The sequence below is a fragment of the Microtus pennsylvanicus genome, chromosome 7 (genome assembly GCF_037038515.1).
Source record: "Microtus pennsylvanicus isolate mMicPen1 chromosome 7, mMicPen1.hap1, whole genome shotgun sequence".
Classification (NCBI taxonomy): Eukaryota; Metazoa; Chordata; class Mammalia; order Rodentia; family Cricetidae; genus Microtus; species Microtus pennsylvanicus.
The window spans coordinates 15,137,095-15,159,738 of NC_134585.1; the positions used below are offsets into that span (position 1 = coordinate 15,137,095).

At 45.4% G+C, this 22,644-nt stretch overlaps 1 protein-coding gene across 5 annotated transcripts; it reads right to left on the reverse strand.

The window, feature by feature from the left end:
• Mrln (myoregulin) lies at nucleotides 1–13,019 on the reverse strand. Of its 5 annotated transcripts, none has more exons than XM_075978850.1 (4): nucleotides 12,915–13,019; nucleotides 1,586–1,701; nucleotides 1,312–1,379; nucleotides 1–234 (listed from the first exon to the last, which is right to left on the reverse strand). In XM_075978850.1, the coding sequence occupies exon 4, from the start codon at nucleotides 213–215 to the stop codon at nucleotides 75–77; it is 141 nt and encodes a 46-aa protein (XP_075834965.1). In that variant the 5' UTR covers nucleotides 216–234; nucleotides 1,312–1,379; nucleotides 1,586–1,701; nucleotides 12,915–13,019; the 3' UTR covers nucleotides 1–74. The 5 variants fall into 5 exon arrangements, with proteins under 5 accessions (XP_075834965.1, XP_075834962.1, XP_075834963.1 ...); XM_075978847.1 differs by lacking the exon at nucleotides 1,312–1,379 and adding an exon at nucleotides 12,753–12,839; XM_075978848.1 differs by lacking the exon at nucleotides 1,312–1,379.
• Nucleotides 13,020–22,644: the final 9,625 nt, after the last annotated feature.

The following is a 22,644-nucleotide window of genomic DNA, read 5'->3' on the forward strand; positions in this document are numbered from 1 at the left end:
TCATCATACTAAAATGTAGGTCTTTATTCACTGGAATTTAGTTGGAAACATACAGAGTGAACGATGTCAGGCTTTCAGGAAGTTATAACTACATATAAAATGGACATTAAATCAACAAACAAAACAAATAGAATTTTCAGAAGCCGTCCCAGAATTTCATCTTCCAGGCTTTGGGGTGAAGTTGTAGACATTAATATCCAGTTTCTACCACTCATATTCAGATATTCTTGCTCCCTAGAAAATAAAAAGAGGGCAATCAGCACCCTGCAGGAAGCATATTATATTCCTTATTTCTTTGGTGAAGACAAGCCTTCTAAGGAACGAATGCTCTCCTATTTGTAGCCAACCAGGGAAGTAAATATTTTTCCCACTCATTTTGGTGAATTTATGCCATAGTCATTGGTTTGTTGCTTGTTATTTTGCTTTTTAGGATTTAGTTTTAAATTTATGCAAGTGTTGAGGTATATGCAGATGAGCACAGGGCCCTCAGAGGCCAGAGGGGGATTTGGATCCCCCATAGCTGGGGTTAGAGACAGTTGGGAACCATCTGCAATGCTGGGGACTGAACTGGGGTCCTCTGGAAAAGCAGTACGTGCTCTTAACCACCAAGTCGTCTCTCTAGCCCCTGGTCACGGGTTGTTTTTCTGCATGCCAAACTTGTCGTTTGCTCTACAAGGAATGGGTCAAGAGGCTTCCTGAATGATCATTCCCTATTTATGCCGTCTGACTTGCCACCCGGGATTCCCATGAGAGAAGCAGAGGAAGACATGGGGGAATGCAAGTCATAACAGCATCTTTCAAAACTGAATGGCGCAGGGTCTTTCCAATTTCTGGAACTTTCCTCCGGGCCTCTCTTTTGTATGTTTTGGTCCTGTCCTCCACATCTCTGAGCTATAGAAGCCTTTGTCTGTTTCATTTTTGTTCTGAATAGTTGGAATCTTAAACAGAGTTTCGCCATGACTGGTTTCCCACGCTGTAGCAACTTTTTAATCATACATCTAGTGCGGGGCTAACACCATTCCTAACTTCCTTTCCAGAAAATGAGCAGGCAAGTGAACCCTTTTCCTAGCCTTAAACCGAGACTCTGTACACCCTCTCAAAGGACCACAAAGACCTGAACAGAGTAGCAAGGTTTGCCCGGTAAGCCCTTTCAATGGACAGTTTTCTTCACTCAAAGCTAAAAAAGGCAAGGTGGGAACTAAGAGAGACAGATGAATGCTGAGCTCAGATCTCCTCCCACTTTGAGGAATCTTCCTCCATTTCTGCACCAACTGGCTCCATGCTGCAATCTCCCAGAAGGGAACATCTTACCAGAGTTACACAGCAGTCACGCGCAGAGTAAGCACCAAGTCTTTTCTGCACTCAGCCATTTCTTTTGCCTGTGTTTCAGCCAAAGAGGAGGTGGAGCAAGAGACACATACAGGTTCAGGAGCATCCTTCCCTTCCTCCCATAGCTCGAGCCTCCAGCCTGGCTGTCCTCCGTCAGGGCTGCCTTGGGGACCTTTCCATTCATCCCCAAATCAGGAAAGAATGAGAATAGATCGGTGCTGGAGAAACAGAGATGGCGAGTGAGGCCATTTCTCACCTGAGATCCTCGGGCAGCAGCAGGCAGCACGGCTCGACCGGTTTCCAACTCTCCTCTCCAGCTTTCGCAGGACCAAAGTGCCGTGGGCACAGGTGTTCGCCTAGCAACCTCGGTCCCTGTGTCAAAGCACATGGAAGGCTTAATTGGACTCCACTGTGGTTCGGCAAGCAGAAGTGCAGCAGCTTGCACAGGAAACCGCTGCAGGACTTGACAGGGAGAATCGCTGAAGACGGGAGACAAGGACATTATAATTTTATTTTAAGATAGAATTGGGTGGCTTAGAAACTGAAAACTGAAAAAGAAATACCAAGTCAAACTGAAGGATTTCCCTTGTAGGGGAAATATCCACCACACTTTCTAAAGAAACAATTACCTTGAAGTAATAGCTGAACAAATGCTTCAATATCCTCACAGCAAAGCTTAAACACATCTCCATGTAAGAGACCATAGCTCACAAGACGGCAGGACTGATTTTTAAATATTAAATTTTAAATATTTTACAAAGTAAGAAATAGGGCAGTGGATTTATAATAACAAAGGGCTGTAAATTATGGTCGTTATGCCCTTCAACCATGTAATTATCCTTCCCGTACTTCATGTCTTGAACATAAAGACATTGTGCTCAACAGTGCCCATTGCGGGTTTTCTTCTGCCCCAATCACCCCAGCTCTCTGATAGGCTATTTCTCTGCACAGAGTCAGTGACCACTTTTCAAAAGTTATTGGGACCAATGAAGAGTAAAGTTCTTTTTCTTCAGAGTTTGAATTTTTTTTTTATATACATGATCTTTGTTGGGTACAGGCTCTGAGTCTAAATCCAAAGTTCATCCCTGTTTCAAGGTTTAGCACCTATAAACAGTGTTCTGAGCATACCCACCCTTTTTTTGCAACTCAGCCTGTCAGAATCGGACTTGGAGTCTTCCAGTTGTGGGGGCTGAGAGACAGGAAGTTTGAAAGCTTGGGATGCAGGGGGTGGGGGTGGGGTCTCCATCTCTATTCCACACCAGGCAAAGAGGCCAAGGTCATGGGAAATAAATCAGATATTTAACACTTTCACCAAGTAAATACATACAGGTAAAATCGAAATTATTTTAATTACGTAAGATAAATTAGAAAATAGGAATGGCCACTAAGCCATTATTCAGCCATGGATAGAACGTAATATATCCATTAAAATGATGGTTAATGCACATATGAAACATAGAAACATCACTTAGGAGATGATGCTTAAATATTTTAGAGTGGCCACAATACCCTGTAGACTCCTATGCATCGTACTCTTTGAAAGAACCACATGGCTTTATAGTATCTTTACTGATCTTCATAGTATCTTTACTGGAGTCAATCCAAAAATGCCTAGGTGCCATGTCCAGGCATGGCTTCTAGGGCCTTCGACCTGACTGGGCAGTAAGTGAATGAAGAAAAGACAGATCGGGCCACAAACAGACAAGCTGGGATCAGGTGGTCTGGGCTCTTGGCTGCAGAAGCCACAGCATTCCAGAAGCTCAGGGTATTTATATAGAGCTGAGAAGGGCGACGAGGTCATTACAGATGTATAGACAAGGAGGAAGGGTTACTGCACAGAGATAGACAAGGAGGCAGGGTCGTGGTGAACAGCTGGATCAAGGCACAGGTTTAACAAATTGCAATAGGGGCAGGCTCTGTAGAGGAGCAGTCTTCACGCCACAAATGTCCAGGGAGAGAAAGTTACAGCAGACAGTCTCCGCAGACACACCACCATCCCATTGCCCTCTGAGCCTCACTCCAGGGGAGCAGGCTTCACTCTTTTCTCTGAGGCTCCCAGGTCCTTGACACAGCCATGCCCATGTTGACAGCACACATTCATTCAGGATGTCACTCACTCGGGAATTTCTGTCCCTACAACCACGGAGGCAGGGATCAATGGTGGCGTAGACATCAAGCGGAAAGCAATATTGCAACGACAACTGAACCAGAGATAGACAAGGTTAGGATGAGCCTTATAAAGACAAAAACCAAACCTCACAAAGCAAGGGACGAAAGCAAAGACAGTGCTGGCACCTTCACATAAAGCAGGGAGCGTGGGCCCCATGTCCGGTTGAGGAGTATATATATGTAATAGTGGTTTAAAGGTAAATATGAAGAAGGAAGTGGTTACTGAGCTAACATTCTCCTTATCATAACACTATACTTGACAAGGAAGCAACTTAAGGGAGTGGGGTTTATTAGATCTCATGGTTTGAGGGGATGCAGTCCATCATGATGAGGCAGAAACATGAGCAACTAGCTGGTCACTCTGTAACTGCAGTCAAGAAGCAAAGAGAGAGTATACTGGCCCTCAACTCATTTTCTTCCTTTGAACTCAGTCTGTTGGATGTAGCGATCCCTATTCTGGGAGGGTCTTCTATCTTCATATAGACCTCTTTGAAAGCACCTTTAAAAATCTGCCCAGAGTGTGTCTCCAGGGTAGTTCCAAACGTACTAATGTTAACCATCACGATCACCCATCACAGGGCGGAGGTCACTAAGAGGGACAGGCAAGAGCTTCCAGCAGGGTCTAACTTCTTGTCAATACACTCACATTACTTTTAAACTATTTGTTATCCTGTGCATAGAGCATGCTGTGGGAAGATTGAAGCACAAATTCTAATTGGTCTTAATAAATAGAACCCAGGGTCAAATATTAGGAGGTGGAATCTTTAAGGATTAGAGAAGCAGTGCAGCCAGCCGCTAGAAAGACCTTTTACCTCTACCAGTGTTCAGACCGAAGGGACGATCCTGTCCTTAGACTGTCTCCTCAGACTGCATCTTCAGAGTGCACTGAGCTCCTGTCTCCGCCCACCTTATATTCCTTTCTCAGCCCAGTCACATCACTCCTGTCTCTACCTCCCCAGTGCTGGGGTCACCTTTGTTTGAGCTCTATTTTTCTTTCAGACATATTCAGTCTCTTGCAGCCCAGGGTGACCTTGAACTCACAGAGCTTCCTCTGCCTCTACCTCCCTCTCCCGAGCCCTGGGATTAAAGGTGTGAGCCACCACTCGCTGGCCTTTAGCTCTGCACTCAGATCTTCAGGCAAGCTTTATTTGTTAAAACACAAACAAAAGATCACTCTGGAAGAGCCTAAGTTTGAGGCTAGTTTAGGCTACATAGTAGGTTCCAGGCTTGCCTGAGCTATATAGCTAGACCTAGTCTCAAAAAACAAAAAACAAAAAAACAAAACAAAACAAAAAAAAACCAAAATCAACCCCTCCACACACAAAAGAAATAAGGAAACCTTGTGCATATGAGTTTTGTGTGCCCTTCTGCATTTACAATGGACTTCACAAAAGGCAAGGGAGAAATAACACACACAGACAGTGGCCAGCATATCTACGCTTAGGTGGAAGGCCCATGGGTGATTCCCATCTCCCAAGCTGTTTCCATTTCTCAAGTCCATTGAGTCAGTAGGCTATTGTTCTTCCAATCTTGGGTAACCAGAAAAGGTTATTTTCCTCATAGCATTTTTCCCGCTCTGCTGAAAAGTAAAAAAGTAGTCCATATTGATCGGTTTCGCTAAACTATCACTACAAAACTATGAACAAAAAGGAACATTAGATTTGCCAGTGAAATGCTTGCTCCCATGAAAATATATCAGAGATAGACTCACCAAACAAACATGTTCCCATTTCATTCAAAACACCCATGACAAACAGGAACTTGGCCGTGTCCTGTTTGTCTCTTCCCCTTGATTCTAGATCTGAATCCCTAGTAGATACAAGTTTGTTTGTCCCCGTATCAACAGTGTCAGCATGAAAATACACAGCTTTTACCTTGGATTAAAACCTTGACTATCACAATCCTTTGATAGCAATTTTTTTTCTACTTTGGGATATAAAGAGTATACCTGGGAAAAGCTATTTAGTCGCATCAATTTTTAACTTGCTGACTTGTTTGAAATTTATGTGTAATTTTGCTGCATGCCTTATCAGCCTCTCGCGATCTTATTCTTATCTCAAATGTGTTTTAAAATCATAAGACAGGACCTTCGATTTCTGTTGTGATGCTCAAGGTTATTTGGGGTCAAGTTTATTTTACACTGAAGCACAAAAATAACCCGCCCCCAACATAAACCCTTCTGCTTGTCTTTTCCCCATTTTCAGAGGCCCAGGGGAGTTTGTATAGCATTTTATAGACTACTATATTAAAAATAGAAGCAACAAGGGTCAGAGAAATGGCTCGGCGGGTAAAAGCACTGACTGCTCTTCCAGAGGACCTGAGTTCAATTCCCAGCACCCACATAGCAGCTCACAACAGTCTGTAACTCCAAGATCTAACACCCCCACACAGACATATGTGCAGGCAAAACACCAATGCACATAAAATAAGAATACATAGATTTTAAAAATATGTAAGAGATAATAGACGATGAAGTCTTATAAACTTTGAAGTTGTCCATTGGCTCCATCAAGACATTGGTGCAAATGATGTAATTCGTCGCCAGGTTCCATTTTTTATGGGGCAGATCAGCAAGTGGCATCCTCCAAAGACAGAATGAGATGGATGGGAATGGATGACGACGGCGCTCGGTTCCCAAAGATCAGTTTCTCCTTCCTGTTGCTCCCAGCTTGCAAGCCCTTGCCTCAACACCACAAATACCTTATTTTCATAGGGAAATAATATTGACTCCTGGGACCACAAGAAAACTATATTTTCTAACTGTTTAGTTCCCCTAGCAAAATAAGTAAACCAACAAAAAACCTGATAGCGTTTCTGATTCACACTTCTCTTTCAGTCATCCCTTTCCCCGTCCTCAGGTGTGGACTTCTTTTTCTTTTGGTCAAGACAAAGAACAGTACATGCTTTGTGAGTCCCTTTTACTAAAAACACTTTTCCTTGAGTTCAGTGAAGAGTCTTAAACACGTGAGTCACGCTTCAAAAATATTTCCTTTTTGCGAGAGCTTTCTAACCCTGTGTCTTCATCTCCATCCAACAGCTAAGATAATATTCACCAAAGTTCCCTTGAGACAGGCGCTGAAGAGTGAGACCATGAAAACTGCCACCGCAGTAAACTCCATTCACCGAGGGTCTGCAGTGAGTCGGGCTCTTCCATGTACCCTGGGAAACTGTGGGACACCCTGTAGCCCACGGCTGCTAGCCTCCTGGGGTAGATCCAGACACATCCAGAACGCTAGCCTCCACACGGCACACTTTCAACTCCACAAACTGGGTAATGCTTTTGGATGAGAAGTTGCTTCAGAAAGGGTCATAATTGCCAGGGACACCTATCAGGCTAGGGGACATTACTAGCCACATTCCTTTGCTGGTTCAGGTTCCTTTCCATAAATGTGAATGGCCTGTGGGACAATCGGGTGCACTTGGAGCCTGACAACCCTGAGTTATAATGGTGAAGAGGGGTTTTTTTTTTTCCGTGTCTTTTGGGCAATCTACCCTCAGCCAGTGAGACATTCCCAGACCACAGGTCACGATCACTGCCTCACAATGAGGTCAGCTGGAAGTTGTTTTGTTGGATTTGGTTTTACCTTGTAGTACGGACCGGCCTTGGACTCCAAATGTAGCCCAGGCTGGCCTCAAACTGACACTCTTCCTGGACTTCCCAAGTGCTAAGACAGCATGAGTATGCCACCAGGTATTGTTCGTCATCTCGTTTGTAACCATTGTCCCTTACACCCGAAGTGTTCCCCTCCTTGGCCTGCTCCTGAACATTCGCTAGACGCAAGAGAATGACCATAGGCCATGGAGGCTAAGAGAAAGGCCGAGATTAAGACTGACGAGATTTGAGCTTCAGGGCTACCTTTTGCCGTAGGACCTCAGCCAGTTACACTGAACCCTGGCATCAGCAAGCACTTCTGTAACCTGAGGTGGCAAGAGCATCTTCCTTTTAGGATGATGAGCCATCTCAGTGACTATTTGTGTCTAGAAAATAAATACATAAGGCTCAATAGCAGTAATTATTAGTCATAGCCTAGCATGTTGCCCTTCAGCAAAACACTCACAGGTTCCCTCAGGACCTTCACATGAACTGTTCAGGTCCTTGTCCACCCTGAGAGTCTGCATTGCCATAGGAGGAGGGCCCACTTGTTTGCCCCAGCACATTGTTTCTTCGGTGCTCCGTCCTGAACTCAGGCAGAATTGATCTTGCCATGTCTGTCACCTACATGGCCCCACAGCAACAGGTCCAGGTTCCTAGAAGGTGGGGGCACTGTGCTGATCCTGGGTAACAGGCCAGACAGTCTGTGACACTCTCTGGTTTTCCACCAGCGCTGACATCATACATGCGTTCAAAACAGACACCTCTTTGGAAGACTTACTGGCCTTGTTCAGATGAAAATCACAGTGGGAAAAACATAGACTACTTTTCTCAGGAAACTTTTTAAACAAGAACAACCCCAAGGTTGAAAGTGCTCAACTTGTCTCGATTTGGAAAGGGCTCTGCACTCCAGTGAGGGTTGTGTTCACTAAGATTGTCTTTTTGAACTTGAGCAATCCTATGAAAATCTGTTTAGATGTTTTTGTTCTAATTTATTTTTTTATGTTGGCTTGTAACTGGGGAACTGAGTCAAGCCACTGGCAGGCCACAAACATTTGACCCAGGATGCCGTGACCTGCAGTCATTTAAATGACAGCATAAAGATCTGCAGCCACTAAGGGTCCCAAACTCCAGTGATGTGGGAATTCACTGGGAACGTATGCACGTTCAATAGTGAACAGAATTTGTAAGCTCTATCAAATTTGAACTGTCAGCTCCAGCTGTATTTTCTGGGCTGACTAAGGCCCCATTCAAGGATGCCCGAAGCTGAATCGCATCAGAGAGGCCCTTGATACAGAGCAAAGACGGCCTTCATCAGGGTGAACCTTGGTTAGGAGAAAAACCTGCCTGAAAACAGGAGAAGAACCTACGGCATTACAGTGATTGCAGCCCTGATTGCCGCAGCCTGCTTACTGATGACGACTTAATTTCAAGGTGATTTTCTCCTTTCTAGCTAAGAAAAAATGATTAAATAATTAGTAGTGAAAGTATTAAAGAGACGCCGGCACCAGAACGAGCTCTGTTTTCATCGCCCTTTCATTTTGCTACATGAACTCTTGAGAGGGACAGACTTGGCCAGGGCCACTGGTCATTGTTTGCCGAGCTGGTGCCACAACTGCCTAGCAACCTTCTGACATTTAAAGCCGTTGGTCTCTGCTTCACCCGAGTTTATTATTTGTAAAGAATCTGCCTTTGTCATCCCCCCGACCCCTCATTTTTGATTCAGGCCAACATAGAACCAGAAAGTTCCCTGTAATGTAAAACACGAGGGAACACAGGAACTATCTGGCGGGTCAGGGTCACACAACAAATTTGACAAAGTAAAGTTGAACTGAGAACAAAGGCGTGTTTGGCCACATTTGGGCAGTGAATAAGGAGAAGGGAAGAGGAGGATCTGGAGCTGGATGGAACGGGTTTAGATCCTGGCTGGCTCTCTAGGCCTTTGGAAGAGGGAAGTTACTTTATCTGGGAGAACAGAGAGAAAAATAACGCCCGCCTGGCAGGCATCTGTATGATTTACTTCATGGCCAGCATTAACTGACCCTCCACACTTTGAGGTCAGGCTCAGGAAACACCAGCTGTTAGAAATTAACACGAGTCCTCTCTTAGTTGGAGAGACTAAAAGCCCAGAGAGATCAATAATCTCTCCAAGGTCATCTGCTGAACAAGCTGTGACTTGAGAATGGCAAAGAAATCTGCTTGGCACCAAGGCAGTAGGCTTCAGCACTGCAGTTTCTCAGGGCTGATAAGAACAAAAGCCGAGAGCCGGCAAGCCGCCTGGTGCTCAGGAACCACTGAGATGAATCATCAGAATCAGAAAACCGGCCCCTCTCAGCACCCGACCAGAAGAGCGAGGGAGTGGCTCATGCAAAAAGCCCTAGGAGGGTGAAGCCAATGGAGACGCGGCCAGCAAAGCCCTGCTTTGGCTGGCAGCACTTGGGAAAGGCCACTTGACTGTCTGGTGCCTGCCAGGGGGCAGAGGGGTTACTGGACCTGGCTCTCACCGCTCTGCCCATGTTTTTTTCTTCCAAGCCATCTCCGTCCCTTTTCTTTCTCCCATGCTACTCACATCTCTCCTTTCATGTTGCCACCATGCCCCACACATGCCCCTGATGCTTGAAAGTCAGCATCCTGGCCCTAAACAAACCCCTTCTGTACTCACGAGAAAAAGCGTCCTCTTCCTCATCTGCTACTGGGGCTCCTGAAGGTTTGGAGTTCCTAGTTGCCACATTCTCAACACTAAGTAAGTTATACATTGACCCTTAAATTATGTCAGTTTTTTGTTTTTGTTTGTTTGTTTTCATTTATGTATACGGTATTCTGTCTGCATGTATGCCTGCAGGCCAGAAGGGGGCACCAGATTTCATTACAAATGGTTGTGGTTAGTGGGGATTGAACTCAGGACCTCTGGAAGAGCAGCCAGTGTGCTCTTAACCTCTGAACCATCTCTCCAGCTCACGTTGGTGTTGTTGAGTGGTATTAGAAACAGTCTGCAATCCAAATGATCAGGACATTATCGTCCGCTAAGCTCCCACCCTGTCCATGACTCACAGAATGCACTCTTAAACAAGGTCTAATGAAACGTCCAGGCTTTGGCTGAGTACTCTTGGTACCAGGCTTGGAAAGAGAACCCCAACAGGCAACAGCTCCCGATATCCAGCCGCCAGGTGGGCTGAGGAAAAAGGTATGGGGATTCGGGTGGACTGGATGGTAGTGGTGGTCATGGGGGTGGGGCGAGGTGGGGGCGGTGGGGGTGTTACACGCAGAATTTAACTGCCCAAACGAGTGTCATTGCTGGATTGGGAATGAGGACTAGAGAGGGGAGAATCCTTGAGTTCTCCAAAGCATTTGGTAAAAGCTTTCGGTTGCTTGCATGGTTCGCCTCACACGTTTCTACCAGTTCGCGGCTGCTGGTGTAAAATTCTCTTCAGTGTATGCACAATTTCTGAGAGCTTTTGGATGTTCTCTGGGGGGAGGTTTAGTTAAGAATGCAGAAGGCTGGAGAACACCATCTCGTGTTTAAATGAGACCATGGTTTCCTTCAGGACTGGCAACGATGTCGACCCTCAATTATTCTGGTGACCACAGGGATGGTGAGGTGTATCTTTGTGTGCTGGTATGTGCGGGGTATGTGCATTGTTTGTGCACATGTGTCCATGTGCATGCTTATGTGTGCATGCATGTGGAGGGTATGTGCATGCTTGTGTGTGCATGTATGTGAGGGTATTTACATTGTTTGTGCACATGTATCCATGTGCAGGTATGTGTGGAGGCCAGATGTTAATATCAACTGTCTTTCTTCATAACTCTTTTTTTTTTAAATAAAATAAAATAAAATCTCTCACTGAGCCCAGAACTCACTGATTGGCTTAGGCAAGCTGGCCTGGGAATTCCAAGGACCTGCTTGTCTCCATGGCCTATCTCATCACTAGGGTTATAGGGATGTACCACCACCAACCACAGTCTGTTTCATTTTAAATTGTCTGTATATAGGTGTTTGCTTGCATGTGTGTCTATGCCCCAAGTGAATGCCTGGTTCATGGACCAAGTCCATGGAGGCCGAAAGAAGGCATTGGATTCTTGGAACTGAAGTTACAGATGGTTGTAAGCCACCATGTGGGTGCCAGGAACCCACATGGGTTCTTCTGGAACCATGTGGGTCTTCTGGAAGAGCAGCAAGTGATTTCAACCACTGAGTCATCTCCTGCCTCCATACTCAACTTCATACAGATGCTGGAGAGCTCAACTCGGGTCCTCAGCTTGTGTGCCAAGCACTTGGCCACCATCTCCCATTCCCAGCAAGGTTTATCATTAAGTATTTTTTTCTAAGCTCATCAAGCTATTATGAAGATTATGATCAGGTTGTGGGTTCTCCAAAGTTCTGAATTATGAAGAAGCCCACTTTCTTACTGGAGTTCCTCATAAAATAACCATTTTTCTCTTACCACAGGAATGGCTTATGGGCTGTTCTGGGCCAGTCCTGTGCCTTTACACAGAAGAAATGCAATACACCTTTGTCCAGTGTAAACTTACAGAGGAAAACACAAATCCCATCCTGCTTCTGGAGTCCCAACCACCTTCCTCTCTACTCCGTGTAAACAAAGAGATTCCCAGAAGCGCACAGCAGAGGCAAATGGGCAGGAGACTCAGGGGTGGAGCTGCCTCACTATCTCTGATCCCAGCTGTAGGGCCTTTAGTCTTGAGTTGTAAGCAAGATAGGATCTTCCCATTCACTCTCAACACTGATAGAGCACACAGCGTTCTGAAAACAAAGACATCCAATGCGGGGCAGGTCAACATGAGCTTGTTCTTCAGACTAATGTTTCCTATCAAGTATGGTGTTTGTAGGCTCTGAAATTCAATTCGAAATGGTGGATAGTTCTGAAGAGAAAATACATCGGATGAGGGACTTTATGGATAACATTAAAATAGTTTTTCCTATTCATGGTTATTTATAGACATTAGCAAACACCCAAAACCCTGCAAGATAAGCAACAATTTTCAGTTCCTAAATAGGGAGGCTGAATCCCTGTATAGTTTTGCAACTGCTCTTACCTGGCCCATATCTGTGTCTTTCCGATTCATCACAATAATGCTGCTAAGATTTTATCTAGAAGCGCACACATGCTCCGTAATATCGCTCCCACAACCTACGCAGAGAGCTATGCTAGTACATGGCCTCGAAGGAGGACTGGAGTATCAGGTGTCAGCTCTGTTCATGAGGGCTGGGCAAGGCATCTGGCTTTCTGAATTCCATTATCCTCCCTTGCCAGACAGCAAACACAATGACCTACTTCGCCAGCCTCTGATAAGTAACCATTACAAAGGGTGCAGCAAAGACGAAGCCCTTTGGTTATGACACTAGTAAGCAATGGGTCTGTGCAACCTGGCTGCTCTTTCTGACCCAAACCCAGAACATGGGAAAACAGCTGGGCCTCATGCCTCCTCCAGCTCCCCCACATAGATTCTTGTAAGTGAAAACTCCCTTTGAAACCCCTGGGATTCTATCTGGAGAGAAAACACAGGAAAATGTGTCAAGCTGCAGCCCTACGGCTTGGCCAAGCAATTTATATCCAGTATTATTAATCACCTGCTCCTCCTGCCGTTAGTCAAACCTGAAACGAAAGGGGCGGGATTCTAATTCGTTAATCTCTCCTCTCACCAGGCTCATGGAACTGGAGCGATGTTGAAATACAGGCAGTGGAAATAGGTTTTGTGAGTCTCAGCAAGTTTCAGCCGCCATTGTTTCCTAGGAGGAGCAGGCAAGAGTCACACTAAGCTCTCCTCTGCCAACGCTACTTAAAAAGACAAACACAACACTTACTGTTTGGGGTTCAACAGGCCAAGTCCAAAGTCACGGGAATGGTGGCTCTTCCTTTTCAAGCACACCATACGCTCTCAGTAGAGGCAGAGCTCACAGGGCTGTTATTAATAACTGGCTTAGAGTGTTAGGCAGACACATGAGCCTGTCTGTCATGGGAAGAGAGTAGAAGGGAACTGACGGGCACAGGTGGGATGAACTGTAACAGTAGCTCAAGCAAGCCACTAGACAGGGATGGCTTCCTCCTCCATCCATAGGTCCCCATGTCAGCTGTTCCAAAATATTAACAAGCAATCAAAAGCTCCTCGCTGAGAGCGCAAGGCTTAGCTAATGCTGAATGACTTTTGCTCTTCCACGCTCCCTTTCTATGGGGACCTGGGCTTTTATTGCCTTAGTTTTTACATATGAGTACGCATTGCGTCTCTGTATGTGTGTAATGCCACATGTATGCGGGTGCCTAAGAAGGCTAGATTTGTTGGAGCTCTAATACCACATGTGGATTCGGGGAAACTCTATTTTTAATTCCTGCATGGTCAAAAGATATCAAGCGGATTTTAAAATGTCTAGTATTGATCTTGATCTTGCGTTCGTATCTCTGTGTGGGGTTGTGGGTAAGGTATGGGTTTCATTCCTTAGACAAATGCTCTCAATCTGTGGGTCATGATCCCTTTGGGGTCACATATCATGCATAGCATATATTTACAGTGGTTTATAGCGCTAGCAAAATTACACTTATGAAGTATCAATAAAAATAATTTTATGGTTGGGGGGCTCACCACAACGTGAGAAACTGTATCAAAGGGTCACAGCATTAGGAAGGTTGAGAACCACTGCCTTAGACACTGTCCACTATTTTGAGACCGTGTCTCTCACTGACCTGGAACCTGACAAGTACCCTGGGCTAGCTATGGAGCCTCAGTGACCCACCTGTCTCTGACTCCCCAGTGCTGGGAATGCATGTACTGTCACTACACCTGACTTTTTAATATGTATCATGGACATCGAACCTCAGGTTCCCATGCTTGCCTAGCAAGTACTCTCCTGACTCAGCCATCTCCTCAGCTCTGGTATGGATTGCTTGAAGTTTGTTTCCTCTCCAAAACAATTTTAAAATTGTATTATAGCTGTTTAAGGAGAAGTAGATGTTGGGGTGACACCATATCCCCAAAACAACCTGCAGAACTGATGTGGTCAGACAGAAAGAATAGAATGTGGCTTCTGGCTTCTGGGACGCTCTTCTTTTGAAAATCTCTATTGCAAGAATTTCCAGATGGTCCCTCCATGCCCCTCCCTCATACTGAACATCAAATTATCCAGATCATTGGGGGAGCAGCTTAGACCAAGTTCCACCGAAGACAGTTGTTGTCTTGAGTTTTAAAGGAGAAGTGGCATTTACCTAAGAGTGACTGCAGTATGTAACTGTACTGTGGCCATCTTCGTGGCAGGGCTCACTGGCTATCTCATTCTTAACCCTAGCTCGAACCCCATGATGGTGAATCTTCCATAGTTAGTTTGGCTGCATTTGGAGTCATCTAGGAGACACACTTCTGGCATGTCTATAAGAGAGTCTCCACAGAGATTTACCTGAGGAGGGAAGAAACTTCTTTAAGAGGGGAACACCATGCTATGGACACGATGTACCAGACTGGGAACAAAGAAAAAAATAAAACCAAGCTGAACACTAGCAGTCAGGTCTCTGTGTCATCATTGTGACCCCATTGTGACCAGTTATCTCATGACCTTTCTGCCATGACTTCCTAACCATGAAGGACTAGATTCTTTAGCCTAGAGAAACAATAAAACATTTCCTTAAATTCATTTTGTCAACTGTGTGGGGGGTTTTGTTGTTTTTATGTTTTTGTTTTTTGCTTTTGTCCCAAAACAAACTCTCTGACTAACTAGATACTGGTGAGACAGGAGTGATTGCTGATTGGGTAAATATGCGGGGGCTTCCAAATTTCAACTACCCACACTGGGATTTAATATGGGAAGCCCTGTTGTATGTTGTAGATATGTGTTGCTTTCAATGGTTAACGAATAATGCTGCTTTGACATATGGCAGGGCAGAATATAGCTAGGTAGGAAAGCCAAACTGAATACAGGGAGAAAGAATGTGGAGTCTGGGAGTGTCAACAGCCATTGGAGAAGCCAGGTGTGAGTTAACAAGTCATGAGCCTCATGGTAAAATATAGAATAATAGAAATGGGTTAACTTAAGGTGTAAGAGCTAGTTAATAATGAGCCTGAGCTCATAGGTCAAACCGTTTGCAATTAATATTAAGGCTCAGAGTGGTTATTTGGAAACTGGCTGGCAGGTGAGAATCCTCCGGTTACAATGATTGGCTTAGCATTTATGAGTACCTACTGGCTGTATGTGTATATGGCTGTGTTAATGGGAGATGGGGTAAACAGTCAGGTGATTCTGTTGCCAGCACACATACCAACACACCATTTACCAAACCTAACTGTGATAGGTAAGTCAGTCAATGTAGCCTCTAGAAAACCCAGCAAACTTATACATTTTGCTTCTAGCATGTTATTGTTGCCAGGAACAACTCTCTCACTTTTTATTTCTTAAATTTCCCAAAAAGGAGATGTTTCATTTGCATTGGTGTTTGTCTCCATGTGTATTTCTATAAGGGAGTTGGATCCCCGGAACTGGAAGTACATAGAGTTGTGAGCTGCCATGGGGGGGCTTTAATTGAATCTAGGTCCTCTGGAAGAGCAGTCAGTGCTCTTAACTGCTAAACCATTTCCCCAGCCCATGAACACTGTTGTCATGATTTCCCCGATATCATTTAAAGAAGTTAATTATGTAGTAATATGCTTGATGAGTGATGAATGAGTCAGGAAACCTTCTAAGAAAACCAAGCAAATCCTCGGTGAAATCTGAGAACCAACCTACTCCTTCCTCATGGACCTAGCTTCCTCTTCTAGGGGACCTCAGAGTTGCAGAAAGGAAGCTCTGGCGGGTGTCCCTTGACAGTCATGTCGGATCTGGAGGCTTTGCTCTGCTCATGTTCCTCCTTAGAATTCTCAGGACCTTGGGAAGGAGCCTCCACTGGAGGAAGAGAGACTGGCCTACTGCAGATAGATGATTAGCCAAATGCAGTAAATGAACACCTTTCATGGTAATATTTACCAGGAAACTAATGTGCTGCCCTTAATCAACCTGACACACACACACACACACACACACACCCCAGAGAGATCATCTTTGGGATAATAAGTACATAGAGGAACTAAAGAAGAATGTCAATGGAAGGCTGTTGCCTTCTGTCCTGTTTGGCTCAATCTGGGCCCCGTTATGATGTCTGTGCCCATTGTAGGGGATCTTCTGTGGCTGATGCAGCTGTGGGCCTCGGAGACGGAGAGTTTCTGTCCGTTCTTAGACATAAATGACAGTCCTCCCACCTATACAGTGGGGCCTTGGCAACTAAATCTTAACAAGTCAAAGCATCCCACAGAAGAGGCTACAAGATGAATATAGTATGCTTTCCTCTTTTCTGCCCTTTTCCTCTTGTGTGATGGAGTCTTACCATGCAGCCTATGCTGACCTCAAACTCTCCAGCCTCCTGCCTCAGTCTTCCCAGGGCTGGATTACAGTGTCTATCACCATGCACAGCCTAGAACTAAGGGAATTCTTTGTGTGGTCTCAGAGGATGGTGGTTAGGGTTGCAATGTAGCTGTGCCAACCTTGAATTCATGATCTTTCTGCCTTGATGAATTAATTCTTCTTCTAGCTGCTGCTGCTTTACCAATAACATCTTTCAAAAGCAACTTAAGAATGGAAGGGGCTTTCTGAGCTCTTAATCTAAAGGTGGGTATAGCCGATTATGAAGGGTATGTCACGACCACAGGCATTGTGTGGTGGCTGGCCATACTGTGTCCACAGTGAGGAAGCAGAGACGGATGTCCGCTAGCACCCCACTTCCTCTTTTTTCAGAACCTCAGGCTACAGCACCCTGCCACCTACACTCAAGATACGTCCTTCTGAAGTTAAACGTCTCTGGGAACACCCTCACAGACACACCCAGAAGTGCATTTCCATGGCAATTCTAAATCCAACCGAGTTCAGTGACAGTTCCTAAGCTTTGGCATGACCAGTGGACACCGTTGCACCCAGGAAGAAAGACAGAAACACTCTAAAAGGTGATTATCACTTTCATTTGCAATTATTCCTATGTCGGTGGAAGGAAAACCAGGTCACTGCAGAAGAAGGCATGATTTTATGTGTATGTGCAAGTTCATAAAATGAAAACAGATCGGAGAAGCTCCACTGGCTGCTAGCTTGGGTCTGGAAAGTCACTGAACACAGGTGCATATAATTGCTCTCAGCTTCAGTTGTAGACAAGGGTCACTCAGGGTAACACTCTCATACAACCTGATGGCAAAGACATGGCTACAGATCCGGAGTGGCCACATCACTCATCCAAAGACACAGGTATACAAGGTTGCACGCTCTGGTAGCAGACATTCTGGTTCCAAGACCATGCTCTGAATCCCGTGCTCTCAAAATGGACAGGGATGGCCATGGCAAAAGCGTGCCATCTTGGTGGTAAAACGGGAGGGAGGGGGAAATAGGTAGGGGAGGATGGAGACAGAGGAGTCATGCCTAGAGCCAAATGCATGGGGTGTTCTGGTGTTTCTGGAACCAGAACCATGGATGCCAGACCCTGTTGAAATGGAAGTCTCACTAAAGTTGGTGTTCAGCACAGACGAGCATAAGCCATGCTTCATGGGTAGAACTCCCTTTCAGACACATAACCAAGCCAATCTAAGCCTGACAAGAAATCCACTGGTCCTCCACAAATAAACAAAATGTTAACTCAGGACGTAGGCTCTTAAACATTCAAGGTCAAACCTGGGTCCCTTCCCTTCTTCCAGTCTCAAAGTGTGTGTGTGTGTGTGTGTGTGAGTGTGAGTGTGCGTGGAGCTGTATAAAGTGGCCAGTAGCATGAGTAGCCTTTTCCTCTCTCTGAGTGGCAGTGACATTTATACATCAACCAAGGTCCTTATTGCCTATTTAAAAGCAACCGTTCTCCCCAAAGCACACAGAGACTATCATAAAAATAACATTTACTGTGTAATTGTTTTATGAGCACATCCGCGCCTTCCTGCCTGGGCTGTTCAACTTGCCCTCAGTGAAACAGGGCTGATCGAGGTCTTAAAGGCGAGGGAAACCAAGTTTTCTTCAGAATTTAAGAACTCAGCTGGAAACCTGGGTACTGGTCGAGTCCAAAGAAACCTTTGCTCTGATTTAGACTTCAGCCAGCCCCACAGCCTAACATGTTCTGCCCTGTGGACAGTGAGAACAGTGGACTGCGGATTTCTGTGCCTCAGGGTTCTTCACTTTTAGTTTGATAAGCCATTGCATTTAAAAACCAAGATAATCCGGGCGGTGGTGGCACATGCCTTTAGTCTGAGCACTTGGTGGTGGTGGTGGGAGGGGGGTACAGGCAAGGGGATCTCTGTAGAGTTCGAGGCCAGCCTGATCTATAAAATGAGTTCCAGGAGAGCAAGGGCTACGCCAGTGAAATCTTGCCTTAAAAATCCAAAGAGCAAGCAAGCAAACAAAACAAAAAACAAACAAAAAACAAACCAAGATGAAGGAACCAGGGCTCAGAATGTCAAAGTTGTGCTGCCATGGGCTGGGGAGGTGGCCCATTGCGAGAAGTGCTTGAGGCGTGAGTGTAAGAACCTGAGCTTGAATTCCCAAAATGACCGGTCAGACATAGTAGTGCATCTGTCTGCGACTTCAAGACTCCCCTGAAAAGATGAGAGGCAGGAAAGGGATCTGCAGCTTCTCACACGACAGCTGACAGCTAACCTGGGTTCACAGTGGGAAAGAAAAAACCAGTAAGAGACCTTAACAAGTCTTAAAGTGGAAGGTTCGGAATAATAGCAAGGTTGTTTCCTGACCTCCACATACACGGGGAGAGGGTTGATTTAAAGGAACGTGCTGTTTACACAATGTGGCCAGTTAGCAAACATTTTCATAGTGTTATTCTGAATAGTATGACCTGGGGATAGGGACAAGGTGGCAGAAGATGTTACAAGTGTCCGATGTGGCCAGCAGAGCATTAAGTGTACCCCGGTACATTTGGGTCTGGAAAAATCGCTGAGCACAGGTGTATATCACCATTCTCAGCTCCAGCCACAGACAAGCGTCACCCAGGGTGACCAGGCATCCCATCTCGACAGTTTTTGCCCATTAAGTGGCTAAGATCGTGTTTCTGGAACCAGATTCTTTGGCCTTGCCAACTGATCCCAAGGCAAGTCATATGAAGTCTGTGACACCCAAGACAGAGGGAGGGGTGAGGAGCAGCCACCTCCATCTAGAACATCCAACACAGGACTGCTAAGAGGAAAAGATCGCCCACCCGAATTCCTCCCACTATTAACTAATATTCCTGCTTGTATGGCTTCCGGGCTCCTGTCCAGGCTGAATCACAGGGTGGTGGCAAGGGAAGACAAAGGCAGGGAGGTGGAAAACTGAGTGTGAAAACTACACTCGAACAAAGACACAGTCAGAGAGTGACAGGTTAGCTCTTGGTGCACGAGACGGAGACGCTTTCCACATGACAGCTGTCTCAGGGTCCTGAGATTCCCAAGAGAGTCTCACTCGGCTGCATGCCTTCTTCCACATCCATTTCGTGCTTGCTCCAAGCCTTTAACTGTGCTTGGGCTGCGAGTTTCCCACATAAATCACTGCTGCTCCCCTACCCCTTCTCGGGCCCTGCCCTGTGAGGGAATCGCCAAGCACCAAAGGTCATGGCATGCCCAGACTTCGTAAGACCATGGTGTTCACATTGTTGCCGACAAAGTGCATGCTTGACAACAGGACAGGGAAGTCACAAACTGACTAAGCATGCTCCCCAATGCAAAAATTATGGTGAAAGAAGTTTCAGATTTTCTGTTGGACTTCAGTCACAGACACTGTGGTCACATATGGCCTGTGGGCTAAAGGATGGACATGCATGCTGGGGAGCAAAGCCTCTATTGACCTCAAGCCCAATGTGCTGGGGCAAAGCTCATAAGAGCCAACTATTACATCTAGGAACAATCACCTGGTTGTACACCATAGACACTTAAAAATGAAAGTACACAGAATTTGGGTAAAAAAAAAAACAGATATGAGAAAAAGATAATCCTTAACACACTTTTTTTTAAAAAAAAAATTCATTCTGCTTTTGTTATTTTCATCGAGACATTGTCTCATCTATTCCAGGCTGGCCTCACTTACGCTACGTAGCTGAAGATAACCTGAACTCTCTGCCTCCCACTTCCAAGTGCTAGCATTGCAGGGATGCACCACCACTTCCGGAAACCCAGGACTGTGTGCTGGCGGGACAAGTGTTCTACCCCTAAGCTACAAGCCAGCTTCTGTCTTGCTTTTCTCATCCTCACAAGACTATTTATAGTTAACACAGTTACACGGTAAACGAAGCTACAGCTTGAAGTCACTTGTGATTGGAACATTTACACTAAAGAAATTAGCAAGCAATATGAATCAGGGCTACTTTCAGAGAGGTAGGGCTTTTGGCTCGTTGTTTAGGAGACATGGTCTCATGGTATAGCCCTGGCTGGTCTGGGGCTCTGACATCCTTCTGCCACGGACTCTCCAGTGCTGGGATTAAAAGTGTGCCCCAGAACACTCAGGAGAGCAGGGACTTTTAAAATATGTCATTCTTTGAATCTCTTTATAATGCCAGACCTGCCTCAGCTCAGCCTGCTAACCCCACCCTGAGACACATCTTGCAGTAGGACGGTGGTAGCGCACACCTTTAATTCCAGCACTCAGGAGGCCGAGGCAGGTGGATGGATAACTGTGAGTTCAAGGCTAGCCCAGTCTACAAAATGAGTTTCAGGATAGTCAAGGCTACACAGAAAAACCCTGTCTCAACCCCCCCCCCAATCCGTATTATAAGAAACACATTAGATCGTGATTCTCAATCTTCCTAAAGCTGAGATCCTTAACTACAGTTCATGCAGCAATCCCCAGCCACCCAATCATAAAATTTTTGTTGCTACTTCATAACTGCAATTTTGCTACTATTATGAATTGTAATGAAAATATTAGTTTCCCAACAGTCTTAAGTGATCCAAAGGGGGTCACAACCCACAGGCTGAGAACCACTGCATTAGAGGTTACTATAGCCATGAGAAAAGAGAAACACTAATCCTACTTTATAGCCTGAGGTCCACAAGGAAGTCTCATTTACCAAGTAAGACATTTGGTATTTGTCTTATATTATTTGGATATGAGTCCAGGAACGTCTGGTCTGTGCCTTTCTCCAAGGCAGGCTTTAATTTTTGTTCCTCTTTCCCATGAGCACACAAGAACTGGCTGTACTGGACTTCCCGTATTCAACCTATGCCCTTTCCAAGTAGGTCAGGACCTCAAGAGTCTGCAGGTCCATGCTTTAGTAACTACAGTGGCGGGCAGACTGGCTCTGAAGAGGGCGGGGGCTCTCTTCTCCAGGTGCACGGACCCCTCAGCCTGCAATGACTGGGCAATAGCAGCCTTCCTGCACTTGACTTTTTCAAGAGAATCAGCAATCTGTGATGATGAGATGGTTATTCCCTCCACCTCCCAGGCTCCCTGACTCCACCATGGTGACTTGTGCCATTTGCTGGAATCCCTCACAAAGCACAGGGTGGGCCATTCATTTGCTGCCTCCCAAGACTCTGAAACACAGCACAGAAATCCTGGATGTAGAGAGGGAGGGACCTTCTTCCCAGAGTTGCCTTTATTCAATGGGTAAAGGCGGTCCAGCGGTTCCATGGCTGGTTGGAACAATGCTGAAGTGTTTTAAAGAACAGTTTTGTCACTACCTTTTATTGCTTTTGTATAGTGTACTGAAGGGATGTGGAGGTCAGAGGACAGCTTAACAGGAGTTGGTTTTCTCCAACCACATGGGGTCTCAGAGTTCAAACTCAGGATGCCAGGCTTACAGCAGATACATTTATCTACTGGGCAATCTCACTGGCCCAAGAGTAAACTTTTTAATAAATAGAATACATTTTTAAAACAATGCACTTACTGCTTACTACACACTGTAGTAACAATGAGTGCTGTTTACATAGGGTTGATGTCACAGGCTTATCCATACCAGGTCTATTACATACATGTCCAACACACAGCATTTCACAACAGCCTGGCTGTCCAGATTACTGTAGGCTTTCAGGCTGATGCATCATTCATTGACATGTCTTATGGTGCATGCCTGTGCATGTGGGCCCCCATGTGATATTTTGGGAGGTAGCTTTCCTTTACACACACACACACACACACACACACACACACACACACCCCTCTAGGTTTACTGTTTGAACTTGAAATATAGCATACTGGGGCAGCAAGCACTCTATAAAGGTTCAAAACCATGGGCCCTATCAGTGGTTAAGAGCACTGATTGTTCTTTCAGAGAACCTGTGTTCAGTTCTTAGCACCCCCATGTAGCTCACATCCTCCTCTAACTCTAGTTGCAAGGGATCCAATGCTCTCTTCTGTCTTCTACAGGCACTGAACACATGTAGTACGTGGACATACGTGCAGAAAAATATCCACAATTTTTTTCCACACTAGTCCCATTTATGCCATCTTCCTATGTTTACTTCCTCTGGATGTCTTTAGAGTTTATAATTGGTTTTACTTTGAAAGTCTGCTGGAACCAACACCAAACAATGACCGTTTCCAACTCAAAAGACCAGAAAGGACGAGAGGGAAG